A 12,759-nucleotide genomic window follows, 5' to 3' on the forward strand; every position below is an offset into this window, starting at 1 on the left:
ACCACCATCAGATGGAGTGCTCAAGAACAGCCCAGGGCCGCTGAGAGGGGGGGCAGGGGGGGACAAAATTCCCCGGGCCCAGGCCTCCAAGGGGGGCCTGGCGCTGCAGTCCCCGGTCTCACCCACCCGACCTCGGATCCGTCGACCGTCCACCACCGAGCTGGGCCCCCTGCATTCAAATCACAGCACCTCACCTCTGTGTGAAAGCGCAGAAGCGGCAGATCGCCTCCCTTCGGGTCTTCCCTCCCTGTGTCACACCCCTCGTCTGATGTAACTTCCGCGAGGGCGGGACAGAGGGAAGGAAGGCCCAAAGGGAGATGATCTGCCACTGCTGCGCTTTCACACGGAGGTGAGGCACTGTGATTTGAATGCAGGGGGCCCGGCCCGGTGGCGGACGAAGGGGGGCTGTCGGGGTGGGTGGAGACTGGGGACTGTGGCGCCTCTGCCGATGCGGAGACCTCGGGAGGACGAGGCGGCGGGAGCAGGGCCTTGGGTCCCGCCCAGTCTCTCAGCAGCCCTGGAACAGCCCAAGGCCAAAATGGTAGGAATTAAACTGGCCAGGGTACTGATGCTTTTAGCATGCCTGTTAGGGTGATGGACACATTATCTATGGAATTTTCACTGAAGCTAACTCTAAGTGCATCTGTTTTCACAAATGCTACATATTTATGGATGCTGTGACCAGGGGTCAGGGCTGCCGAGAGGGGGGAGGGAGGGGCAAAATTCCCCAGGCATGGACCTCCAAGGGAGGCCCGGCGCCGGGGTCTCTCTTTCTCCTGCTCCTGCAGGAGAGAGAAAACTCCGGCACCGGAGGCTCGGGAGGACTCAGAGCTTCCTCCAGCGCTGCTGTTCCGTCCATTGCTGAGCTGTTGCTTTTCCTCTCAGGTGTGCATGCTGGGTTTTGAAACCGAGCTTGCCCTGAGAGGAAAAGCAGCCGCATGGGCAGGCAGTCAGTGCTAGAGGAAGACGTCTTCTGCTGGTGGGGCCCTCGGGATCTCCGCCAGCCAAGGCATTTCAATCCTGCTGCGGCAGTGGCAGTGATGGGGGGCGGGGGGCAGCAGCCCTGCCCTTGGCTCAGTTCAGTCTGTCAGCGGCCCTGCCAGGGGTTAAGCAGTTCATGCAATTTTCTGTAGCTTTTGAGCCTGTAGACCAAATGGAAGTGGTTTCCTTGGTTTTGTAGGCACTCAGATTACCTCATGTGGCTTACATCGAAGAAGACTCGTTCATATTTGCACAGAGTGTTCCCTGGAACCTGGACAGAATCGTCCCATCTCGGCACATAGCTAATCAGTACAACCCTCCAAGTAAGGATTCCTTTTCTTTTACTATGTTGTCGCAGTATGCTGTCATTAATACCGTAAATGCATTTCCAGCTGGGTCTCGGGCACATTAGAGACTGATGTAGAAAGCGACAGACGGCAGAAGTGTTCGATTAGCAAGAGGTCTGTGCATACGTCACTGGCCGCTTGATGCAGAAAGGGGTTCACCGCAGCAGTTAACTCATGCCATAGACAAGAGCACATAGAGGGGCATTTTGTGATATGACATCTAAATCCGACTTTGGACTTTTTTGCTCAAAGCGTCCAGAATCCAAGTGACGAATATAGTGATTTTCAAAACAGCAAAATGTACTTCTTGCTAGATGTTTTTATACTCTGTGTATTTATCTCTTTGGTCCATATTTAAAAAAAAACAAAAAAAACATCCAAGTGAAAAATGTACAAAATCAAGTCATTGAGATGTATTGGGGGGGGGGGGGGGGGGGGGGGGGAGGAGGGCAGCATTCTTAGTAGACTGGCCACACAGACATCTCAGCAGAGCAGTGAGGCACCCTAGGGGGCGCTGCAGTGGACTTCACATAAAAGCTCCCAGGTACACATCTCATCATTACCCCCTAACTCTATGGTGAGCCCTCCAAAACCCACCAAAAAGATGCTGTATCCAACTATATACCACTACAATAACCATTATGGCTGTAGGTCTCACCTACATGTGGGTACAGTAGGGTTTTGCTGAGTTTCAAGGGGCTGACACTTTCCACAAGTGTACCAGTTAGAGTGGGATATGGGCCTGGGTCCCTTTCTCTACAGTGCACTGCACTGACTGCTAGGCTACTCCAGGGACCTGCTTGCTGCTCTAATAGGACTGGTGGGGGGGAGGGAGGGCAGGGGTCCACCGGACCACCAGGGATGTCCATAGGTGTGTGTGTGGGGGGGGGGGGGGTTGTCGAGAAAGGGTCCACTGGACTCCTGGGGATGTTTCAGGTGTGGGGGAGGGTCAGGAGGGGATCCACTGGACCCCTGGGGATTTTGGGGGGATTGCGGGGGTCGGGAAGGGTCTGAGCGATTCTAGCCATAAGCACAAGAACTGTGCATGTGCCAAGAATACTTGGATCCCGTTACCGACCGATGCACAACATTAACAGCATGCTAAGAATGTGGGGGAGGGGGTATTCAGAGATATTATGTAAAAGAAAAGCATCTCGATCTTTTTTTTTTCAGTCTCTGTTTCTGTGACGCTGTGTCTATCTCTGTGTCTTAATTTCTCTTTTTCAATCTCACTTTCAATGACTCAGCTTCTTTCTTTTTCAGTCTTACAAATCAATCTCTTCTTCAATCATATTCAATTTCAGGTTTTTTTTTCTTTTTCAGTTTCCCTTTCAATGGCCACCTTTAAATCTAGACTGAAAGCCCACCTCTTTAACATTGCTTTTGACTCGTAACCACTTGCCTCCACCTACCCTCCTCTCCTCCTTCCCGTTCACATTAATTGATTTGATTTGCTTACTTTATTTATTTTTTGTCTATTAGATTGTAAGCTCTTTAAGCAGGGACTGTCTTTCTTCTATGTTTGTGCAGCGCTGCGTACGCCTTGTAGCGCTATAGAAATGCTGAATAGTACTAGTAGTAGTAGTAGAGGAGTAGCCTATTGGTTAGTGCAGTGCAGCTCCTTGTGACTCTGGGTAAGTCACTAAACCCTCCATTGCCCCTGGTACAAAATAATACCTGAATATATGTAAACTGCTTTGAATGTAGTTGCAAAAACCTCAGAAAGGCGGTATATCAAGTCCCATTTCCCTTCCCCCTTTCCCTTATGACATCACAATATCAGAGCCAAGTATCGGGCAATCAAGCCATTGTGACATCACTGATGAGGTTGGCTCTTATTGGTGGACTGAGCCTCCACCTACCCTCCTCTCCTCCTTCCTGTACACATTAGTTGATTTGATTTGCTTACTTTATTTTTTGTCTATTAGATTGTAAGCTCTTTGAGCAGGGACTGTCTTTCTTCTATGTTTGTGCAGCGCTGCGTACGCCTTGTAGCGCTATAGAAATGCTAAATAGTAGTAGTAGTAGTAGTAGTGTTATTTTTTTTTTCAATCTTTATTTTTCCATACTTGATGACACAGTTCACCAGGAAAGCCCAAAGCATATAACAGTAATAACATTTCAAACCCAACACATAAACAACATTAAAAGAAACCCTTCCTCCCCTAATCCACTTCTAATAATCATTCAATTCTCTAATCTAACCCAGTGCCTTGGAAGAAAACCAGACTTTCAACGTCCTCTTAACGGAAGGATAATACCTGTTAAGCTGTGAATCTACTGGTAGAGCTTTCCACAGCTTGGGAACCCGAACTGAAAAAGCACATAGATAGGTTGAATGTAACTTAATATTTCCTGAAACCTGAAGAAGGGAGTGCTGTGATGAACGCAGTTCCCAGGATGCCTGATATCTCTGAAATAATGGCCACAGGTATAAAGGAACCAAACGGTAACTGAACACGAAAAAATCTCATGAAGAAGCCAACAGAAATTCCAGAAGTGGGAAATAAAGGACGGCTAGACAGACCACTGGTTCAACCAATCCAATTTATTTCTTAAAACGAATATTAAGACTCGTTACGGCAACCGTGTTTCGGCATACACGATGCTTCTCATTTTTCCCCCCAAACCCACCTCCCCACTCCCGCCCCCCCCCCCCCCCCCCGTTTTCTATTTCTGTTGATGGCTCTCTCATTCTCCCTGTCTCCTCAGCTTGAAACCTTGGGGTCATCTATGACTCTTCTCTCTCCTTCTCTGCTCATATCCAGCAGATCGCCAAGACCTGTCGTTTCTTTCTTTACAACATCCGTAAAATCCGCCCCTTTCTTTCCGAGCACTCTACCAAAACCCTTATCCACACCCTTGTCACCTCTCGCTTAGACTACTGCAATCTGCTTCTTGCTGGCCTCCCACTTAGTCACCTCTCCCCTCTCCAGTCGGTTCAAAACTCTGCTGCCCGTCTCATCTTCCGCCAGGGTCGCTTTACTCATACTACCCCTCTCCTCAAGTCTCTTCACTGGCTCCCTATCCGTTTTCGCATCCTGTTCAAACTTCTTCTACTAACCTATAAATGTACTCACTCTGCTGCTCCCCAGTATCTCTCCACACTCGTCCTTCCCTACACCCCTTCCCGTGCACTCCGCTCCATGGATAAATCCTTCTTATCTGTTCCCTTCTCCACTACTGCCAACTCCAGACTTCGCGCCTTCTGTCTCGCTGCACCCTACGCCTGGAATAAACTTCCTGAGCCCCTACGTCTTGCCCCATCCTTGGCCACCTTTAAATCTAGACTGAAAGCCCACCTCTTTTACATTGCTTTTGACTCGTAACCACTCGCCTCCACCTACCCTCCTCTCTTCCTTCCCGATCACATTAATTGATTTGATTTGCTTACTTTATTTTATTTTTTGTCTATTAGATTGTAAGCTCTTTGAGCAGAGACTGTCTTTCTTCTATGTTTGTGCAGCGCTGCGTACGCCTTGTAGCGCTATAGAAATGCTAAATAGTAGTAGTAGTAGTAGTAGGAGTCTGATTGTGTAAAAATCAAAAGAGGAATGATGCTAGTGGCAGGGAAGCAGCTAATTCATTTTCATTTTGAAAGAAATGACAAGGTTTAATTCATGATAAACAATAAACAAGTGCCAAGTTCAATTCAAGATGCTTTGTCTGGTAATTCACGTTCTTTCTGTAATGGTCCTTTTTTGCTATACCGGGGCAGTCACGTTTGCCCTGTGATACTGAGATTTTTCAGTGCGAATTTGCTTATTCCTTTGACAGCGCATCATCTGTATGTACACGGTCTTTTTAAAGACCTATGCGTTACTTCCAGTCCCCACTAGTAATGCTGTCCAATTCGCGATTCTTTAAAGAATCGATTTTTTTTAAAAAAGAAAATTGATTTGAATCGATACGCCGAAAATGAATTGATGAATCGATTCGAATCGCGAATTGGACAGCGCTGCTAGTGGGGACTGGAAGTAACGTATAGGTCTTTTAAAAGACCGTGTACATACAGATGATGCGCTGTCAAAGGAATAAGCAAATTCGCACTGAAAGTCTCAGTATCACCGGGCAAACGTGACTGCCCCGGTGTAACAAAAAAGGACCATTACAGAAAGATCGCAAGTTACCAGACAAAGCATCTTGAATTGAACTTGGCGCTTGTTTATTGGTTATCTTTTAATTAAACCTTGTCATTTCTTTCAAATCTACAATAGATCAAGGCAGTTTATATCCTCAGAGAAAACAGAAAGGCAAGCGATCTGCAAAGTCGAAGGTGGAGATGAAAACTGGTCTGCTGATGAATGTATTAGTTGATTTACAACAGGCAACCAGAGATGTATAGCCAGAATTGCAGTAACATGATCGATCAGTTTGAAATTCTTCAATATTTGGGCAGCCACGTGGTGAACCAGCTGCACCTTCGTAACTGATACTTACTACTACTACTACTTAACATTTCTAGAGCGCTACTAGGGTTACGCAGCGCTGTACAGTTTAACAAAGAAGGACAGTCCCTGCTCGAAGGAGCTTACAATGTAAAGGACGAAATGTCAAGTTGGGGATGTCAAGATTTCCTGAATAGAGGTATAATGGTTAGGTGCCGAAGGCGACATTGAAGAGGTGGGCTTTGAGCAAGGATTTGAAGATGGGCAGGGAGGGGGCCTGGCATATGGGCTCAGGGAGTTTATTCCAAGCATGGGGTGAGGTGAGGCAGAAAGGGCGTATTTATTTATTTATTTGACAAATCTTCTAGAAGCAATGTTACAAAAACATTCATAAATAATGCAAGTTACGCTGGGAGAGAGGAGATACGATAGAGACGTTTAAATATCTCAAGGGCATTAACGTACTGGAAGTGAGCCTCTTTCAACTGAAGGAAAACTCTGGAACGAGGGGGCATACGATGAAGTTAAGAGGGAATAGGCTTAGGAGTAATCTAAGAAAATATTATTTCACAGAAAGCGTGAAATGGCCTCCCGGTGGAGGTCGTGGAGTCGAGGACTCTGTCAGAATTTAAAAAGGCATGGGATAAGCATATGGGATCACTTAGGAAAAGGAGGAGTTAGGGGTTACAGAGGATGTGCAGACTTGATGGGCCATTTGGCCTTTATCTGCCATCATGTTTCTATGTTTCTAAGTTATATACAACATCAAACAGTACAATTGCAATCAAAACAAAACAGTAGGTTCCAGTGGCATAGGAAGGGGGGGGGGCAGGAGGGGCGGTCCGCCCCGGGTGCACGCGCTCGGGGGGTGCCGGCCCCGCTGGTTCCCTGCTCCCTCTGCCCAGAACAGGTTACTTCCTGTTCTGGGGCAGAGAGAGCAGGGAACCAGCGGGGCCGACGCAGCTCCGAGTGACGTACACTCGGGGCGGATCGGCCCTCCCGCAGGTAAGAATGCACTCCGGGGGGGGGGGGGGTTGCGCTCCAGGGGGGGGGGGGTGCCGCAGAAGGGGGGGGTCGCGTCGTGCTGCACCCGGGGGGGGGGGGGGGGGGTGCGCGCAGCGGTGACCCGCCCCGGGTGCCATTAGCCCTCGCTATGGCACTGGTAGGTTCTAACAGCCACAGAAACTCAAAGAACCGTTGGCTCTTACTTTAACCTACATTTTTATAGGATGTTTGTGCAACGATCATGAAATAAATTGTTGCATTTAATTATCAACATTTTTTTTGGGGGGGGGGGTAGGTCTGTGGCTGAGACTAGGGGCCTGAAAATTAATGGGGGGGGGGGGTGTTGTAAGGCTGACGGTTTGCCTAGAGTACTCACCACCCTTGCATTACATTACAAGTCGATCTTATATTCTGCAATAGCTTTTCCAGTTCATTGAAGATAACAGCTGGAGACTTCCAGAACAATTTATCCAGGTTGGACAGCAAATTAACATATCATAAAATTCAGTCCACATACGTCCTGATCAAAACGGTTTTATGTTTCTTACAAAAGTACTGATACTCTTCTTGGGAGCCCGCTAAGGGCCCCTTTTACAAAGTCGCTAAAAAGGAAGCACCGCCAGGCTGCTGCGCTATTCGCACCCCCAGTGTGCCGTCATATCTGGTGCTATAAAGATCTATCTATTTTTGCAGCACCGGTGTGTATCCGGTGGTAATTTGGCAATGCCATGTGCTGAACCAATAGAGAGGGTAATACAGCAAACAAAAAAAAGTATTCAAACAAAAAAAGCAACACTGGGCCTTCAAGACTGTAACAACAGGAGTTCTTTATTTACAGGTGACCCGACAAGGGCCGTGTTTCGGAGTTAGACAACGCCTGCCTCAGGGGTCGAGTTTTTGTTCTGCGGTATAGTAGTTGTATTTGTCCAAATCCTCAACAGATAAAAAGGTGTCTGTCGATTTAAGAATCGCCGCAATTCGGGGATTTGCCTCCTGTAAAAGCCTTCCCTTTTGTAAAAAGCTTTTACCAGCGATTTTTACAAAAGGGAAGGCTTTTACAGGAGGCAAATCCCCGAATTGCGGCGATTCTTAATCGACAGACACCTTTTTATCTGTTGAGGATTTGGACAAATACTACTACTACTACTATTTAGCATTTCTATAGCGCTACAAGGCGTACGCAGCACTGCACAAACATAGAAGAAAGACAGTCCCTGCTCAAAGAGCTTACAATCTAATAGACAAAAAATAAAGTAAGCACATCAAATCAATTAATGTGTACAGGAAGGAGGAGAGGAGGGTAGGTGGAGGCGAGTGGTTACAAGTGGTTACGAGTCAAAAGCAATGTAAAAGAGGTGGGCTTTCAGTCTAGATTTAAAGGTGGCCAAGGATGGGGCAAGACGTAGGGGCTCAGGAAGTTTATTCCAGGCGTAGGGTGCAGCGAGACAGAAGGCGCGAAGTCTGGAGTTGGCAGTAGTGGAGAAGGGAACGGATAAGAAGGATTTATCCATGGAGCGGAGTGCACGGGAAGGGGTGTAGGGAAGGACGAGTGTGGAGAGATACTGGGGAGCAGCAGAGTGAGAACATTTATAGGTTAGTAGAAGAAGTTTGAACAGGATGCGAAAACAGATAGGGAGCCAGTGAAGGGTCTTGAGGAGAGGGGTAGTATGAGTAAAGCGACCCTGGCGGAAGACGAGACGGGCAGCAGAGTTTTGAACCGATTGGAGAGGGGAGAGGTGACTAAGTGGGAGGCCAGCAAGAAGCAGATTGCAGTAGTCTAAACGAGAGGTGACAATGGTGTGGATACAAATACAACTACTATACCGCAGAACAAAAACTCGACCCCTGAGGCAGGCGTTGTCTAACGCCGGAACACGGCCCGTGTCGGGTCACCTGTTAATAAAGAACTCCTGTTACAGTCTTGAAGGCCCAGTGTTGCTTTTTTTGTTTGAATGCCATGTGCTGCCCAGCTACCGCCAGGTCAGTGCGGGAGCCCCTTACCGCCACTTCAGTGGGTGGTGGTAAGGGCTCCCCCTTGAAGTGGCTGTGCGACAAGCATTTCATTTACCGCAGGGCCATTTCCTGAAAACAACAAAAACCTACCTGTTACCCGCTGTCAAAAACACGCACCAGTGCGGCCCCTCTTTTGCCGCAGCCTGGTAAAAGGGACCCTAAGGAAGGAATTCCAAACAGAGGCAGCCTGATAAGACAAAGATGAAGATAGTTGTCTAAAAAACTGAATCGAATTCACAGGTGGAAATCTTAAGAGAAGCTGACCCTACCTTAGTTGTCTAGCCAGAAGTGGAAAGAAACTGACCAAATTAAAAGGTGCAAAGCCATATAAAAACTGAAGTACATAGCTTGATATAAACCGTTGCCCTGACCGGTAATCAATGGAGTCTGTATAAACATGGTTTAACTGAATCACCCATTTTCAACGGATATATTACCCTTATGGCCAAATTTTGAACTGTTTGCAATTTCTTTAGTAAAGAGTTAGTACAACCCACATAGATCACATTGCAGTGATCTATTTTATCATTAACTTATACCTGGTACTTGCTATAAAGAGAGATATAATAAAAGTCCATGACTAGCAAGTAAAACTCTCTAATTAATATCTTTCTTATTGCGAGGAAAAGACTTCAGATACTCGGTTCATGCTGATTTAACAGCCCTGTGGACCGGGTTGCTCAGCGTTTACATTGAAATATTTCTTTCTTTAAGTAAATCTGCTGGCAAGTGAGTCTGAAAAACCTCGTTATCAACTAATGTTTGTGCTTTTATTTTTTCATAGCGTGTTTAAATCATATAGGTGAATGTATACTTAGCTGCTGTTTAGCTTTGATATCAATGGTACGCCCATTAGTTGATAATGACGTTTTTCAGACTCACTCGCCAGTAGATTTACTTAAAGAAAGAAATATTTCAATGTAAACGCTGAGCAACCCGGTCCACAGGGCTGTTAAATCAGCATGAACCGAGTATCTGAAGTCTTTTCCTCGCAATAAGAAAGATATTAATTAGAGAGTTTTACTTGCTAGTAGTGATCTGTTTTAGAAAGCAGTAATGATTGACCCACAAGCTTGAAAGATAATTTTGTAATATTTCCGGATAATTCATAGTTTTCTTAATAAGAAAAAAAAGAACTCTTCGCTACCTTATTAACTGGGTTAAGCATAGTGAGTTGGTTATCCACCTCAACCCCGAAAATGCAAGCGGAAAACTCAAGTTTAAATTCGCCGGCTCTGCCAGAACCCTAATTTGCCCAGCCCTGAATGGAAATTTGTCGTTGCAGCGGGGTGTTGTGTAATGACATCGGAATCTTGTTCAATGTTGGAAAATGACATTTAATCGTGTTCTCTGTATAATCGTGGCTCAATGCTGCCTCACTGTTTGATTGTACTCTGCTTAGAACTTGTCGGTAAAACGGACTATAAATGTAAGATTACATTAATTTAAGTTCATGAGCAGGGTGTTGTGTAACGCGTGGCATGGCTCCTCAGCACTCACTCGACGTTTTGGACTAGCTTGGTATTGATTTGGAATAAATGATTAACAAACAACTTTTTTTTTTGTCCGGGGAGGCCCTTGTAAGGGAAGGTTCAGATCAGAAAAAAAGGACATTGCGATAGGAGATACCGATAGAAGCTGTAGGTGGTCCTGCAATTAAAAAAGCCACAGATGGAAACACCAACAGAAAGTAGGAAGAAAGGTACGCGGAGCGGAAGGAAAACCTGGACCAACAGCGCATCGTTTGTGGAACGTGGGAGGTGGACCAGTATTGTAGCAGTTGGTAACCCGGCTCCTGCTCTAGAGTGCATTTTGAAATCGGGTCAGTATTCAAAGGACTTATGCATTTAGCAGCTGCCACTAAACATATAAACCTCCCGTCCGTGGATTTCCAGCGGTATCCTCAAGAGAGTGCAGCATTATATAGATATCGTTGGCGTGGATTTAAGGTAGAGTGAGGGCAGAACACCCAACTATAGGAGAACGGCAATATTACTACTACTACTACTTATCATTTCTAAAGCGCTACTAGACGTACGCAGCGCTGTACACTTGAACATGAAGAGGCAGTCCCTGCTCGACAGAGCTTACAATCTAATTAGGACAGCCAAACAGGACAAATAAGAGATAAGGGAATTACTAAGGTGGGGATGATAAAATAAGGGTTCTGAACAAGTGAATAAGGGTTAGGAGTTAAAAGCAGCATCAAAGAGGTGGGATTTCAGCTTAGACTTGAAGACGGCCAGAGATGGAGCTTGACGTACCAGCTCAGGAAGTCTATTCCAGGCATATGGTGCAGCAAGATAAAAGGAACGGAGTCTGGAGTTAGTGGTGGAGGAGAAGGGTACAGATAAGAGAGATTTACCCAGTGAACGGAGTTCCCGGGGAGGAATGTAGGGAGAGATGAGAGTGGAAAGGTACTGAGGAGCTGCAGAGCGAATGCACTTATAGGTCAATAAGATTAAGGAATGATCTACATAGTGGTTCCCAAACCTGGTCTTAGAGGCACCCCAGCCAGTCAGGTTTTCAGGATATCCACAATGCATATTCATGAGAGAGATCTGTATGCAGTGGAGGCAACACATGTAAATATCTCTTCATGAATATGTATTGTGGATATCCTGAAAACCTGATTGGATGGGGTGCCTCCGGGATGAGGTTTGGGAGCTACTGATTTTAGACTAGTAAAACAGCAGCCTTAAATTAAACTGCTTAGCTGGACATGTGAAAGGCAGTGCTAGAACTGGGCACCTGCATTGGCATGCCCCTTGCGCTCATAAACGAACAGAATACCAACGCTTGGCAGGTGGCATTACCCTGTGAAAGTGCAAGCAGGCGTGCCTAAGCATTATCCTGTAATGGTGTGTGCAAGTGCATAGTGTGTAAATGCAGAGGGGTGTACTCACGGGCAGAGCATGGGCAGGCAGTGGGCACAAAGTGTTTGACTGCCCGAAATCCCCCAAGACCAGGGCCGCCGAGAGGGGGGGACAGGGGGGACAAAATTCCCCGGGCCCGGGCCTCCGGTGGGGAGGGGGGGGCCGCCACCGCCGCAGTCCGGCCAGCCCGCCCTCCGTCGCTCCCTGGCACTGAACTTAAGCGCCTCACCTTCGAAAGTGCAGCAAGCAGCGGCAGACCACTCCTTCCTTCCGTGTCCCGCCCTCGCCTGATGTAACTTCCGCGAGGGCGGGACACGGAAGGAAGGAGTGGTCTGTCGCTGCTTGCTGCGCTTTCGAAGGTGAGGAGGCGCTTAAGGTCAGTGCAGAGGGCCCGGGAGTGGAGAGAGGGCCTGGTGGCGGGTGGAGGGAGGGCCCGGCGACCTCAGGTGGGGGGGCGGCCTTGTCCCGGGCCTGGCCCAGTCTCTCGGCGGCCCTGCCCGAGACCTGTGGAGTTGAGGGGGTATCCTGCCCGGCATCATAAGCAGGGACTACTCTAATTGATCTCTGCTGAGGGACCAGGGATTGAAGAAGGAAGCTCCGCAGAAGGGAAAGAGAGAGCACCCCACTCCCCTCCACGAGTGGAACAGGGAGAGAGACTTGTTCGGGCCAGAGGTGGGTGAGAGGAGCCACACCTCCAGGGGGAAAAGGGATGGACAGGGAGATCTGGTCCTGTATACAGTCTGGCAGCTGGGGAAAAGCTCATGGGATGCTTGTCTGGCAGGGAGCGGACAAGCTGCAGCCGTGGGTTGTTCTGCTGGGTGGGAAGGGCTTGAGAAGTTAGATCCAAGCGGACATTGAATGAGACTGAGCAAATACCATCTGATCAATGCCCTGGGATTGTCCTATGAGGGAATGGGAGTGGATGACTGTTAACCTTACTTGATGCAAGAAGTTCCAGTTAATAAAGTTCACTGTTTATTAAAAGCAACCTTTGAGAGTAGATTCTTTTGTGGACTGTATTCAAGTGACAAAGGTAGTGGCAGAATCCCCCAGCCTACCAGGAATTAGCCCAGCCCCGGCTTACACCCAGCTCATCAAAGATATTATTTTTGTACGCCCTGGTACAGGTGCCTAACCTGAAGAGCTTAT

General features: G+C 47.5%; 1 protein-coding gene across 1 annotated transcript in view; it reads left to right on the forward strand.

The window, feature by feature from the left end:
* The window catches only part of PCSK9 (proprotein convertase subtilisin/kexin type 9), a 54,472-nt gene that overhangs the window by 12,721 nt on the left and 28,992 nt on the right, over positions 1 to 12,759 (forward strand). The window contains exon 3 of the mRNA XM_030206392.1: positions 1,181 to 1,304. Coding sequence (XP_030062252.1) covers positions 1,181 to 1,304 — 124 coding nt within the window. The remainder of the gene's footprint in view (positions 1 to 1,180; positions 1,305 to 12,759) is intronic.

Source organism: Microcaecilia unicolor, chromosome 6 (genome assembly GCF_901765095.1).
Source record: "Microcaecilia unicolor chromosome 6, aMicUni1.1, whole genome shotgun sequence".
NCBI classification, from domain to species: Eukaryota; Metazoa; Chordata; class Amphibia; order Gymnophiona; family Siphonopidae; genus Microcaecilia; species Microcaecilia unicolor.